This window comes from Orcinus orca, chromosome 13 (assembly GCF_937001465.1).
Source record: "Orcinus orca chromosome 13, mOrcOrc1.1, whole genome shotgun sequence".
In the NCBI taxonomy this organism is placed as follows: domain Eukaryota; kingdom Metazoa; phylum Chordata; class Mammalia; order Artiodactyla; family Delphinidae; genus Orcinus; species Orcinus orca.
In genome coordinates, this window is record NC_064571.1 from 38,461,506 (window position 1) to 38,474,769 (window position 13,264).

At 37.6% G+C, this 13,264-nt stretch overlaps 1 protein-coding gene across 1 annotated transcript in view; it reads left to right on the forward strand.

Annotated features, from left to right (window-relative positions):
* The window catches only part of WDPCP (WD repeat containing planar cell polarity effector), a 274,720-nt gene that overhangs the window by 149,285 nt on the left and 112,171 nt on the right, over positions 1–13,264 (forward strand). Inside the window, exon 12 of the mRNA XM_049695803.1 lies at positions 3,608–4,217. Within this exon, the coding sequence (XP_049551760.1) occupies positions 3,608–4,217 (610 nt within the window). The remainder of the gene's footprint in view (positions 1–3,607; positions 4,218–13,264) is intronic.

Consider the following 13,264-nt stretch of genomic DNA (forward strand, 5'->3'; position numbering starts at 1 on the left):
CGCCTTAATATGCTCTGCTATTTCATCAATTCGTCTGTTATGGTGCTAGCCAAAAGAGGAACATGTGCCACCTTTTGAACTGCAGCCTCTTAAAAGTTCACGATAGATGTCCTTAGCAGCAGGCAGGATCAACTTCTTCACCAATAGTAAAGGGCTTCTTAGCTTTAGCAATGCGGTTTGCCACTAAGAATGATGCTCTCAGTGCAGACACATTTGATGAAATGGTGGCCTTCAGTAATTGCTTCTGTTCTTCGTGTTCACGTTTTTTTCTTTTGAAAAGCTCCAAAGGCTTGTCTTTTAATTCAGGGTGCTTGGTCTCCATGTGGCGAAGCAGTTTTGAAGGTTTCATGGCTTTGTTGGATAGCCGGTTGCCACATATTATACAAAGCAGGCTTGGAGAGTGTGAATCACCTGTTGCAATGAACCCATTAATTTAAGTAGGACTCTTGGTATTTTCTTTTAAATGCAGCTTTCTTTTTGTTGGTAGTCTTAGAGTCTTCTGCTGTCTTATCATTTGGTCTTTCCTCCTTTTCAAAGAAGCTCTCCAGCGACATTTGTTTTTTTTACTCATTCTGGCTAAGGTTAGCTTGTGGGCTTACCAAAACTGTGACTGAGACAAGTGCTCAGTACGGGAAAGAGGCGCAGACAGAAGTGGTAAGTAAAATAATGGGCAGGCCATGTGCAGACTAAAATAAATGTCGGATTCTGATTTAAAGCCTGCCACCAGATGCAGCTGTACAATTGAAGTACATCAACTCACTTGCCACTATAAAGCCTGCCACCAGATGCAGCTTAATTATCACTTGCCACTCACTGATAGGGTTTTGATATGTGTCTGCAAGCAATTGATTTATTATGGTCTCTGCTAATGATAATCTGTATTTGCAGCCTTTCCCCAGAGCTAGCATCACTGCCTCATCTCCACCTCAGATCATCAGGCATTAGATTCTCATAAGGAGCGTGCTACCTAGATCCCTCACATGTGCAGTTCACAGTAGGGTTCACGCTCCTATGAGCATCCAATGCCGCCGCTGATCTGACAGGAGGCGGAGCTCAGGTGGTAATGCGAACGTTCGGGAGCTGCTGTAAATACAGGTGAAGCTGCGATCGCTCTCCTGCTGCTCACCTCCTGCTGTGTGGCCCGGATCCCTCACAGGCCTCGGACTGGTACCAGCCTGTGGCCTGGGGTTTGGGGACCCCTGAGGTAAAGGACATGAGTGAAGCTGTTGAAAGATAAGCTGAGGCATAGTAAAAGTTTTCAGAGTTTGAGTAAATCGTTTCTGGTGGGGCAGTGCCAAACTGGAAGTGGTTAGGAACATCCTACTGATATGAGGCAGGGAAAAGACTGACAGTGAAAGTGCAGAAGCAAAGAAAGGAAATTATTTGATTGGCTATAGTTTAAAGCCTAATTGGCTGTTGTAATGGTTATCCTTAGTGTTTTGATTTTGTAACTTTGAGGCATTTGCAGGTTTGGGTTTTGGTTTGCTTACAGAGGTTGCAATGGAATTCGGACCTCATCAGTTGAACAGCCTCCTTGTTTAATTTAACAAGTTACAGAGCTGGGAAAATGCAGCTTTAGTTTGACCTCAGAGTAGAGTAATGAAGGGAGACTGTCGGAGATAACACTAGAATTTGCGAGTCAGGTCTTGTCCCTCCTTATGGCTTCTCATCTTGTTTAGAGGAAAAGCCAAAGTCCCGATAATGGCCTACAAGCCATTTCACAATCTTCTCCCTCCCCCAATTCCCAGTGTTTTCTTCCTTGCTCCCTTTTATCTAGCCATGTTTGTCTCCCATTGTTCCTTCATCAGGCCAAGAGTGCTACCTTAGGATGTTTGCTTCCTCTGCCTGGAGCCTTCTTCTCCCAGGTGGCTGCATGGCTTACCCTTCACTTATTTTAGGTCAACTTTATCAGAGAGGCCTGTCCTGACTTCTATTACCTCCCCTTCCCATTCCTGTTACTTTGCTTTATTTTTCTTCATAGTACTTAGGAAGTACATATATAGGATCACTAACATCCTATGTATGTTTGTTTGTGAATTGTTACTTTGTCTTCAGCCATTAGCCTGTATGTTCTCTGAGGGTGAGGACTTACTGCTGTATCTCCAGCAGTGCCAGGACCAGTGCCTGGCATGTAGCTCATACTCAAGCATATATTAGACAAAAAAGGAAAACAAGAGCAGGAAAGTGAGTGTGAGGGAGGGAAGGGGTTGGATATGGATCCTATATTGTTTTGCATACCAGGCAGGGGAATAAAAATTTAATTTATTCGTTAGTGGTAGCTATTAAAGGGTTTGAACAGGGGAATGATAGCAAAAACATTTAGTTTAGGAAGGTTAGTTTGGTAATGATGTGTAGGATGGATTTTTAAAAAGATTCACATCAACCCCTTTTCCCTCCCCAAGTCAGTACCATGTAACATAGCTGTATGTGCTTTAAAAAAAGAAAAAAATTTTTTTTGAAATAGTTTGACTCTCAAGAAACTGCTAATATAATTGCCAAAATAGGCTAAAAGCAAATTCCCTTCCTGTACCTCTTCCCCTTGTTTGCCCCAATGATAGTATCTTACATTACTGCAGTACATTGTCAAATCCTGGAACAAGACCTTGGTATAATACTATTAACTCAGGTACTGGCCTTAGTTGGATTTCATCGGATTTTACATGCACTTGTGTATGTGTGTGTGTGTGCGTGCGCACATGCATAGTTCTGTGAAATTTTATCTCGTGTAGAAATGTACTTTTTAATGTTTCTAAATCTAATTTTGAAGTTTTCGACAAAGTGTTAGAAACTATCTTTGATACCACTCTCCAGGTTCTTGGCCTCCCACATTTACATATGAATAAAGTGAATGGCCTGTTGTTTTATTTCTTTGTTCTTCTGCTGTGGCGTTTCTTTGTAGCCTTTCCTTTCTGCACCAGAAATGCTTTTTAAATTTTGCCTCTCCAGTATTGCAAATCGTATTACCTACCAGGTCTTTTTTTTTTTAATTTTAAAACTAGTGCATTACCTTCTTATTGCTTTCTATTGGTCATTTATCTACTTAACAACCCTTCATATCTTTTCTGACAGTAAAATATTTCTACAGGACTGTTGACAGGGTTCTAAAGTTTTTTCCTTTGCCTACCCTGCCCAGCTAATTAGAAATATATATTTCTGGTAAGTAATTTACCAATAATTTCAGAATTGGGAGGGGTAGTGGGTTGGAAGGAGATTGACTAAATTGTTTAAGTTCTTTATTCATCCTTTTAAAAATCAAACTTTTAATGTCTTTAGATATTCTGCTAGCCATATTATTTTACTAAAAGCCCACTTCATTAGTTTTTATATATCATGGGAAATATTTGTCTTTATGTTATTTACAGACTTCCTAAAACGAAGTGTTTAAGTTAAAATTTTATAGTTTAATTTCTGCAGCTGTCCTAAATATGTGCTATATATATTTATATGTGTTCTATATGAGATATACACATACCTGCTTATATGCTGCTGATATTTAAGGTGATAGTTGATGGTATTCAATAGGATTCTAGATTAATATGCAGGGCTATGCGTGACAGCTGAAGAAAAACCAAGGTCTATATGAACATACTTGATACATTTCTTACAGGTTCTGAGTTCTGTACGCACGGAATGGGATCCACTGGATGTTCGCTTTGGCACCAGACAGCCTTATCAGGTGTTGACAGTGGAGTGCTCCATCAGTGTAGACAAAGAGCCCATGGCTGACAGTTGCATCTATGAATGTGTTCGGCACAAAATCCAGTGTGTATCAGTCACCAGAATACCACTAAGATCGAAGGCCATTAGCTGTTGCAGGAATGTTACTGAAGACAAACTGATTCTGGGCTGTGAAGATTCTTCAGTAATCCTTTATGAAACTCACCGTAGAGTGACTGTCTTAGCTCAGGCTGAAGTTCTGCCTTCATTAATAAGCTGCCACCCAAGTGGTGCCATTCTGCTAGTTGGCAGTAACCAAGGGGAGCTGCAAATTTTTGATATGGCTCTTTCTCCTATTAACATCCAGCTTTTGGCTGAAGACCGCTCACCTAGGGAGACTCTACAATTCAAAAAATTCTTTGATGTTTCTAGCAGTCTTGTTCAAATGCAGTGGATAGCTCCGCAGGTTGTTTCTAAGAAGCCTGAAAGTGGGGACATCTATGATCTCCTCTTCCTCAAGTTTGACAGAGGACCTTTGGGTGTACTTCTTTTTAAACTTGGTAAGTCAAGGAAGTTGGTGAGTAAATAAATTTTTTATGATGGTGACAATATAACTAAGACAATAAAACTATTCTTGGAATGTAGATTTTCTGTTTGTCATTCCATCAATGTGCTTGCCTTTCAAACATTTCATATAGTTTCCTTAAGAAAGCTTTGTGGATGATTTTCTAAATGTCAAGGTACATTATATATTGAAGAATTTTGAAATTGCATTAATTTTCCATTGTGATGAATAAAAAGACTGAATTAGCCACATTTGATGCTTTCCAAAATAAACTGTCTAATAAAAAATTCCTTAAGAAATAGTACACATGAGAATATATTAAAAGTATGTCCATTACAAAATTCTGTAATACTTTTCTATTAAAATTATTTTAGATTATAAGTGTCCATTTCTTCCCAGATTGGAAATGTGTAAAGCAAGTGTTTTAAAAAAGAGAAAGGAAATATTTAGTTTGCATTTGCTAAAGATTTTAGATTAAAATATTCAAAAGTATTAATCAATATTTGGAAAAATGTGTATTAATGTATCCTATTTCAACCAGGAAGCTTTAAAGCGGAATTTCATTATTGTGATGTTTTTGCCTTTTGTAGTTTTGCATTACTGGCTATGTCCTGAAATAATATCCTTTAGGCAGTTTGTTGGGGTTTTTTTTAGAGTTGGGTATTTATTTTTAATTTTTTGGCTGTACGTGGGCTTTCTCTAGTTGTGGAGAGCGGGGGGCTGCTCTTCGTTGCAGTGTGCAGGCTTCTCACTGCAGTGGCTTCTCTTATTGTGGAGCACGGGCTCGGTAGTTGTGGTTCTCAGGCTCTAGAGCGCAGACTCAGTAGTTGTGGCGCACAAGCTTAGTTGCTCCACGGCATGTGGATCTTCCTGGACCAGGGGTCGAACCTGTGTCCCCTGCATTGGCAGGTGGATTCTTACCACTGCACCACCAGGGAAGTCCCTTTAGGCAGTTTTGTATAATTTAACATTCTTGAAAGAACCTCACTTAGGTTTTAAAAAACCGATTTTAATTAATGCACATCACCGCAACTTGAAAACATAGAAAAGTAAATACACTTAAAAACCCCTTATAAGATTTGGCTCTGTGCTAAAAGTTAAGTTTTTAAGACATTGTAGTGTTTGTTAAATAGCTGTCAGTTTACTTTGTTTTTTTATGGATCTACTTCCCTCTGAAATTGAACACATGAAATAAATCTAATGAAAATGACTTGACTAACTTGAAAGATATCAGGGATATAATGTGAGGGCTATGTTCTTTCCACATATTAAAAATGCAACTAAATCCATTCATAATGTCAGTATTGTCCAAGAAAAAATATGTTTGGAATCTCATTTATTATGAGATAATCCAGTTCTACTTTGCCCAACTACACATTTAACAGTGATATGTCTCTATACTCAACACTTATTAAAGTGGATGTTAGATGTTTTGCATATCTGTTAAAACTCCCTCCTCCCTCCTCTTTCTCTCTCTCTCAATAACCCAAGTTACCTGTCAAACAGAAGGCTGTCTTCTGACATATACCTAGCCTTTCTTCAGCCCTGCCTTGTGGGCCTACTCACAACAGCTTTGCAAAAAGCACAGCTTTCTCTTCCTATCTCTAGCACATTTGCCTTCTTACTAAAGTAAACAGGCTCTCAGTGTAGGGATTTAGAGGGCTTCCTGCTAATTGCCAGCTTGTAAACTTAATTGGACTATCTCCCTGGGCACTGTTCCTAAATCAATTAGGCAATGAGTTGGCTGTCACCTCTTTTTCCCAAGTAGGTCTCTTGGAAGAGAATTATCCAATAGAAGTCAAGCATTCAAATGAAAAGGTGATAACTTCTGCAACTGACATTTATCATTTAAATTTTATTTTCAATATGACTGAAGTTTTATAGAATAGGGAAATTTTACAGGCTCTTTAAAGGATCTAAAGATGGAGTTTCCCAGGGTTTTGAAAATGTATTATAAGATTAATGTTTATTACAGATTATTTTTCCTAGGAAGAGTAGATTCCTTGAAACAGTAGATTCCAGCTAACAGATCTTTTTTTTTTTTTTTTAAAGAAAACCCTGTTTAAAGAACAGATTTTTCTTAGGATCTGCTACTAAATACATCCAGAAATTTTAATATACTTCTTGAATTAACACAGTGCTGATTCTGGGCATCCATGTGGAATTTTCATGTATAATTCAAGTTACTGCATATATAAACAGGTAGTTGCCTGTGCAGTTTCCCCACTAGGGAGCATTTATGAGATATTTTTCATATGCTTGTTATGCAAGCCTTTGGAAATTTTGACATGAAAGGTGTAGCTTACAATGTAAGAAGCTGAGATAGATCATGGTTTAAAATAGAATGCTGTCATATGTAAACGTGTCAGTGGCTACTGCCAAGATGCTAAGATTTTTGGAATTTGACTCTTAGAATAGGTCAGTTAGTGTCATGTTGAAAGAAAACTCTGTTGCAAGGCTAGGGCTTCCATTCTAAATCCTTATAATTATTGCACAAATGCACTGTGGTTAAAAGGCCATCACCACTGTTGTAAGAATGAGAAAAACATGTCTTCCTCAGGAGTGAGCTAGAAGTGTCATCCTTCTATGTGGAAGCAATGTGTAAAAAGCATTTCTTTACCTGACAATCATCATTCATATTTCCATATACATATACTGGGATTAAGAGGAGTCCCTAATTACTGAGATATTAAAGCTCTTCCATTCTCATCAGTACCTTTTCCAGCCTTCACTGCTGTCTTTAAACTCACATGATCAGCTAGCTCCTTGCCCTCTCAACAGAGAATCTCACCTTTTACTTGGCACTTCATTCATTTTATCTGCTCCTCACCACCCACCCAATGACTCACCTACATGTACATAAATCTTTTCAGTTTCAATTCAGTGGAAAAGGAGCCTTCCTCTTGTCTAAGACTAGTTCCAGCACTGGTTCCACTCTGGATCCCATAACATTCCCTTTGATACCTTTACTCTGTCACCTTCCCCACTCTCCCCATGAATTTTGCTACATCATCAGGTACAGGCCCAAGCCACACCATGAAACAAAGAAACATACATACATCTCTTCTTTAAAATTATTTCCCCTGTTATTAATCAAATGTTCACCTTCCTTTCATAGTCAAACGCATTGAAATAGTAGTGAACACTGAATTTCTCTGCTTCTTCACCTCCCATTCACCCCTCACAGCACCGCCTTCTGGCTCTTTTCTTCAGTGTTCTCCTGGAACTGCTCTTGGAAAGGTCACTAGTGACGTCCTACTTGATACACATATTTCTCTTATGTTACTTGATGACTTTCCAGCATTTGATGGTTGCTGACCACTTTCACCATCATAGAACTCTCATCATACTTGCTTCTATGACTCCAGATGCAACTTTTCATCACTTTTTAATGCTCTTCTTCTGCCTCCTCATGAAAATATTGAGGTTCTCTAAGGTTCCATTTTTAGCTGTCCTCCCATTTTATACAGATTGAGAGTTTATTTTTGATTTTGGTATCCTACCTCTGACTTCAGCCCAGACCACTCCTCACTCCACATCCACATATTAACGTGGCTTGCTGGATACCTCCCCCTGAATGTTCACAGGTATACAGATTTATTATGTGCAGATATGAATTCATAATCTTTTCCCCTGCTTCTCCTCCTATATTCTCCAATTTGAGGGATGGTACAGTTATTTAGACAGACAGAATCCCAAGTCAGAAGTTATCCTAGAATCCTCCCTCACCCCTGATGCCATATCCAATCAGCTACCAAATCCCATCAGTTCTGCCTTTCTAAATACGTACTGTCAAAAACAATTTAGTCTATTCATCCTTGCTGTCATTACCTTAATCTAGATCTTTGCTGTTTTACCATGATCAAGCAGTGGCCCTCTATCTGTAATCCTCTGTCTTCCAGTCTTCCCAACCCACCGCTCAATTAATCCCCTGAACTGCCACCAGAGTGCAGATTTGATCATGGATTCTACAGCCTGAAATCCTTCAGTGGTTAATAAGCCTGTCTGCGTCTCTGGCTTCATCTCCCCAACTGTGCTTCCCTAGTAGCTCCCCAATCACAGCATGTGCTCTCACACTCCTTCTTTCCATAGTGGTGGTGAGTATTCCATCTACCTAGAGTGCTCCCACAGTGCTTCACAGCACCTACAAAGTTAGGAAAAGGTTAAAAGTTCAAATGATGATATTAAACAAATAATTAAAGCTAATTTCTTCCCTCTCATAGGATTTTGAAAATCACAGGCAATGTGTGTGCATGTGTGTGTTTGTCACTCTATCTAAAAAACAAGTAGTCTGATTTTTCTCATAGAACTTTTGTAAGAAGTATGTGTTCTTTAAAAGAGTTATTTTTAATGAGTTATTTAAATTTTACTTTACCCAAGTGGTAATTGGTGGTAATTTATTGCTGGAAGGATATGTCAAATACTTTATTAGATGCCTAGTCATCTTAAAACTAGATCTTATATCATTTTAGATGGATTGCTGTTCCAGACAGCATTCTGCTTTCTAGAGTGATGATGGATTTTTAAATCAAGTTTATTGAGGTATAATTTACATAAAATTAATTGTACCTATTTTAAAAATGCATAGGTCAATGAGTTTTGGCAAATATGTATATCCCCATGATTACCACCACAATCAAGATGTAAAACATTTCCCTCACCCTCAAAATTCTCTCAGCCCCTTTGCAGTCAATCCCTGCCTCCCTCGAAGCTAAAGTGCATTGATCTGCTCTCTGTTATTACAGATTAGATCTGCTTTTTCTAGAATTTTATAGAAATATACTCAAGAAATAGGTCCTCTTTTGTGTCTTGCTACTTTCACTCAGTAAGTATGGAAGAGTCTGTGAGACTCTTCCATGTATATCTGTAAATTTTCACTTATATTACTGAGTAGTATTCTATTATATAGCTAAATCACAATTTGTGTATCTTTTCACATGTGGATGGACATTTGGGTTGTTTCCAAATTTAAGCCAATATCATTGAAAATGCTATGTACTTTCTTGTACTAGTCTTTGTGTCCACAAACTATGTACAAACTATGTACAAATGTATGTAAAATAGACGTATGACATCTATTTTAATTTCTCTTAGGAAAAACCTAGGAGTAGAATGGCTGGGCCATATGCTAAGTTTACGATTAACTTAAGAAGAAGCTATTTTGGAGTTCCAGTTACTCCACATCCTCACCAAAACTTGGCATTAATGGTCTTTTTAATTTTAGCCATTGTAGTAGGTGTATAGTGGTGTTAGTTGGCATTTCCCTGATGAGCCTTTGGAGCTGGTCATCTTTTATGTGTTTATTTGCCATGTATCTTCTCTGATAAAGTATATCTTCAAATCTTTTGCCCAAGTTTAATTGGATTGTTTATTTATTATTGAGTTGTAAGAGTTTTTATATGTTCTGAACAAAAGTCCTTTGTAGGATGCTAGTATTGTGAATATTTTCTTCCATCCTGTAATTTATCTTTTCATTTTATTAACAATTTTTTAGGTAGCAGAAGTTTTAGTTTTGATGAAAGCCAGTTCTTGGATTTTTTAATTTTATGGCTTATGCTTTTTATGTGCTATCAAAGAAGTTTTTGTCGAACCCTTTTTTCTTCTAGAAATTTTATGGTTTTAGCTTTTACAATTAGGTTTATTGTCTGATACAAGTAATTTTTTCTGTATGGTGTGAGGTATGAGTTGAAATTAATTTTTTAATATGAATATTCAGTTGTTCCAGCAGCAACTGTTGGAAAGACTATCCTTCCTCCATTGAATTCCCTTGATCATATGTGTGTGTTTATCTATGAAAAGACTCTGGGGCTTCCCTGGTGGCACAGTGGTTCAGAGTCCGCCTGCCGATGCAGGGGACGCGGGTTCATGCCCCGGTGCGGGAGGATCCCACATGCCGCGGAGCGGCTGGGCCCATAAGCCATGGCCGCTGAGCCTGCGCATCCGGAGCCTATGCTCCGCGGCGGGAGAGGCCGCAGCGGTGAGAGGCCCGCGTAATGCAAAAAACAACAACAACAAAAAAAAGACTCTGTTCTCGTCCACTGATCTCTATGTATATACTTTAGCGAGTACTACACTGTCTTAATTTCTGTGGCTTTACAGTAAGTCTTGAAGCCAGGACTATTAGTCCTCCAACTTTGTTCTTTATTTTTTTTTTTTTTGATGTGGACCATTTTTAAAGTCTTTATTGCATTTGTTACAACATTGCTTCTGTTTTATGTTTTGGTTTTTTGGCCGGGAGGCATGTGGGATCTTAGCTCCCCTACCAGGGATTGAACCCGTACCCCCTGCACTGGAAGGCGAAGTCTCAACCACTGGACCACCAGGGAAGTCTCTGTTCTTCTTTTCAAAATTATTTTGGCTACTCTAGATGTTTTGAATTTCTGTGTAAGTTTTAAAACTGACTTGTCAATTTCTACAAAAACACCTGGTGAGATTTTGATTGAGATTACATTGAATCTATAGATCAATATGGGATGGAATGGCAATTTAACAATATCGAGTCTCCCAATTTATGAACACAACATCTCTGTTTATTCAGGTCTTCTTTAATTTCTCTCAGCAGTGTTTTATAGTTTAAAGTGTAAAGATCTTGTACATAATTTCTTCATGTTTTTGGATGCTATCGTAATTAGTATTTTTAATTACAACTTTTAGTTGTTCATTGGGGTTATATAAAAATAAAATTTTAAAATATTGACCATGTATCCTGCAACACTGGTAAACTCATTTCTTAGTTGTAACTTTTTATTGTAGATTACTTAGGATTTTCTATATAGATGACTATGACAACTTCAGTTAAAAACAAATGTTATATATTCTTATCCAACGTGTATGCCTTTTATTTTGTTTTCTTTCCTATTTTACTAGCTAGGACAGTACAATATTAAACAGAAGTGGCAAGGGAAGATATCCTTGCTTTGTTTCCAATCTTAGGTGGATAGCATTTAATCTTTCACTGTAAGTATGATGTTATCGAGGTTGAGGAAGTCCCCTTCCATTCCTAGTCTGCTGATATATATTAGCATGAGTGGATGTTCAATTTTATCAAGTGCTTTTCTGCATGTATTGAAATGATTATATGTTTTTTCTGGTCATATAGTGAATTATGTTGATCAGTTTTCAGATGTTTCAGCAACCTTGCATTTGTGGGATAAATCTCTCTTGTTCATGATGTATTACCTTTTCAATATGTTGCTGGATTTGCTAATATTTTTTAAGGATTTTTGTATCTGTTTATGGGAGATAGTGGTTTGCAATTTTTTTTTTTCTTTTCCTGTAATGTTTTGTCATTTTTGGTATCAGTGTAATGCTGATGTCATTAAATGAATTAGGAAATATTCCCTCCTCTTATATTTTGCGTTGTGTAGAGGTGATACTATTTCTTCTCTTATTGTTTGAGAGAATTCACCAGTGAAGGCATCTGGTTTTGTGTGTGTGTGTATGTGTAAAGGTTTTTAAACTGCAAATTCAAATTTAAATAATATAGGATCATTCAGGTTGTCTGTTCATTTCTTCTTGAATGAGCTTTGATAATTTGTATCTTTCAAGGAATCTGTTTCATTTAAGCTACATTTATTTCTGTAAAGTTAGCATATTATTCACTTATTTTTTAATGTCTGTAGTGCTATAATGATTATTCTTGATATTGATAAATGTATCTTCTCTTTTTTTCCTCAATTTGGCAGAAGTTGGTCAATTTTTTTTTTTTTTTTTTTTTTTTTTTTGCGGTACGTGGGCCTCTCACTGTTGTGGCCTCTCCCGTTGCGGAGCACAGGCTCCGGACGCGCAGGCTCAGCGGCCATGGCTCACGGGCCCAGTCGCTCCACGGCATGTGGGATCTTCCCGGACCGGGGCACGAACCCGTGTCCCCTACATCGGCAGGTGGACTCTCAACCACTGCGCCACCAGGGAAGCCCCAGAAGTTGGTCAATTTTCCAAATTGTTTCAGAGAACCAGCTTTTGTGTTCATTGACTTTCTCTATTATTTATTTTCATATTTTCATTATCTCCTATTTTATTTTAGGTCTAATTTGCTCTTCTTTCTCTAGGTTCTTAATGTAGAAGCTTGGATTGTTGATTTCAGACCCTTTTTCTTTTGTAATTGAATATTTAATGCTGGTAATTTCCCTCTAAGTAATACTATAACCACAGCTACATCTCACAACTTTTGATGTTATATTTTTATTTTTATTCATTTCAAAATATTTTCTAATTCATGTTTTCTTCTTTGACCCGTAGGTTATTTAGAACAGTGTTGATTAATTTCTAAATATTTAAAGATTTTCCAGATATATTTCTTTTTTTCCCACTTCCTAGTTATTTTACTACATTTTGCTATTATCTATACCCTTAAGGTTATTTACACTTATTTTATCTGTTTGGTAGAAATATTACATAACAGTGTGCAGTGGTGCATCACTTGTTCCATGACATCACATTAGTGCTTGAAATCAGCCATGGTGGGAGTATTTACATCACTTAGATTTACCAGCACACTGAGGATATAAGGGGAATATTTTCTCCCTTGAAAATCTTGGTGTATAAATCCTTAGACACTAAAAGTCATCCAGATATCTTTCTGTTTTGATATCTAATTTAGTTCTATTGTGGTCTGGGAACCTATTCTGTATACTTTCAAAGCATTTAAATTTATTGAGGCTTGTTTTATCTCCCAGAATATGCTCCATCTTGGTTGGTGTTATATGTGCACTTAAAAAGAATGTGTATTCTGCTGTTGTTGGGTGAAGCGTTGTATAGATGTCAATTAGGTCAAATTTACTGATGTTTTTCAAGTGTTTTCTATATTTACAGATTTTGTTTATAGGTTTTTTCAACTAATCAGAGAGAAGTGCTGAAATCTCCAATGATAATTGTAGATTTGACTTTCTCTCCTTTTAGTTTGATAGTTTTTGCTTTATTGTTTTAGAGCTCTGTTATTAAGAATGTTTTTTCTGGGGCTTCCATGGTGGCGCAGTGGTTGAGAGTCCGCCTGCCGATGCAGGGGACACGGGTTCGTGCCCCGGTCCGGGAGGATCCCACATA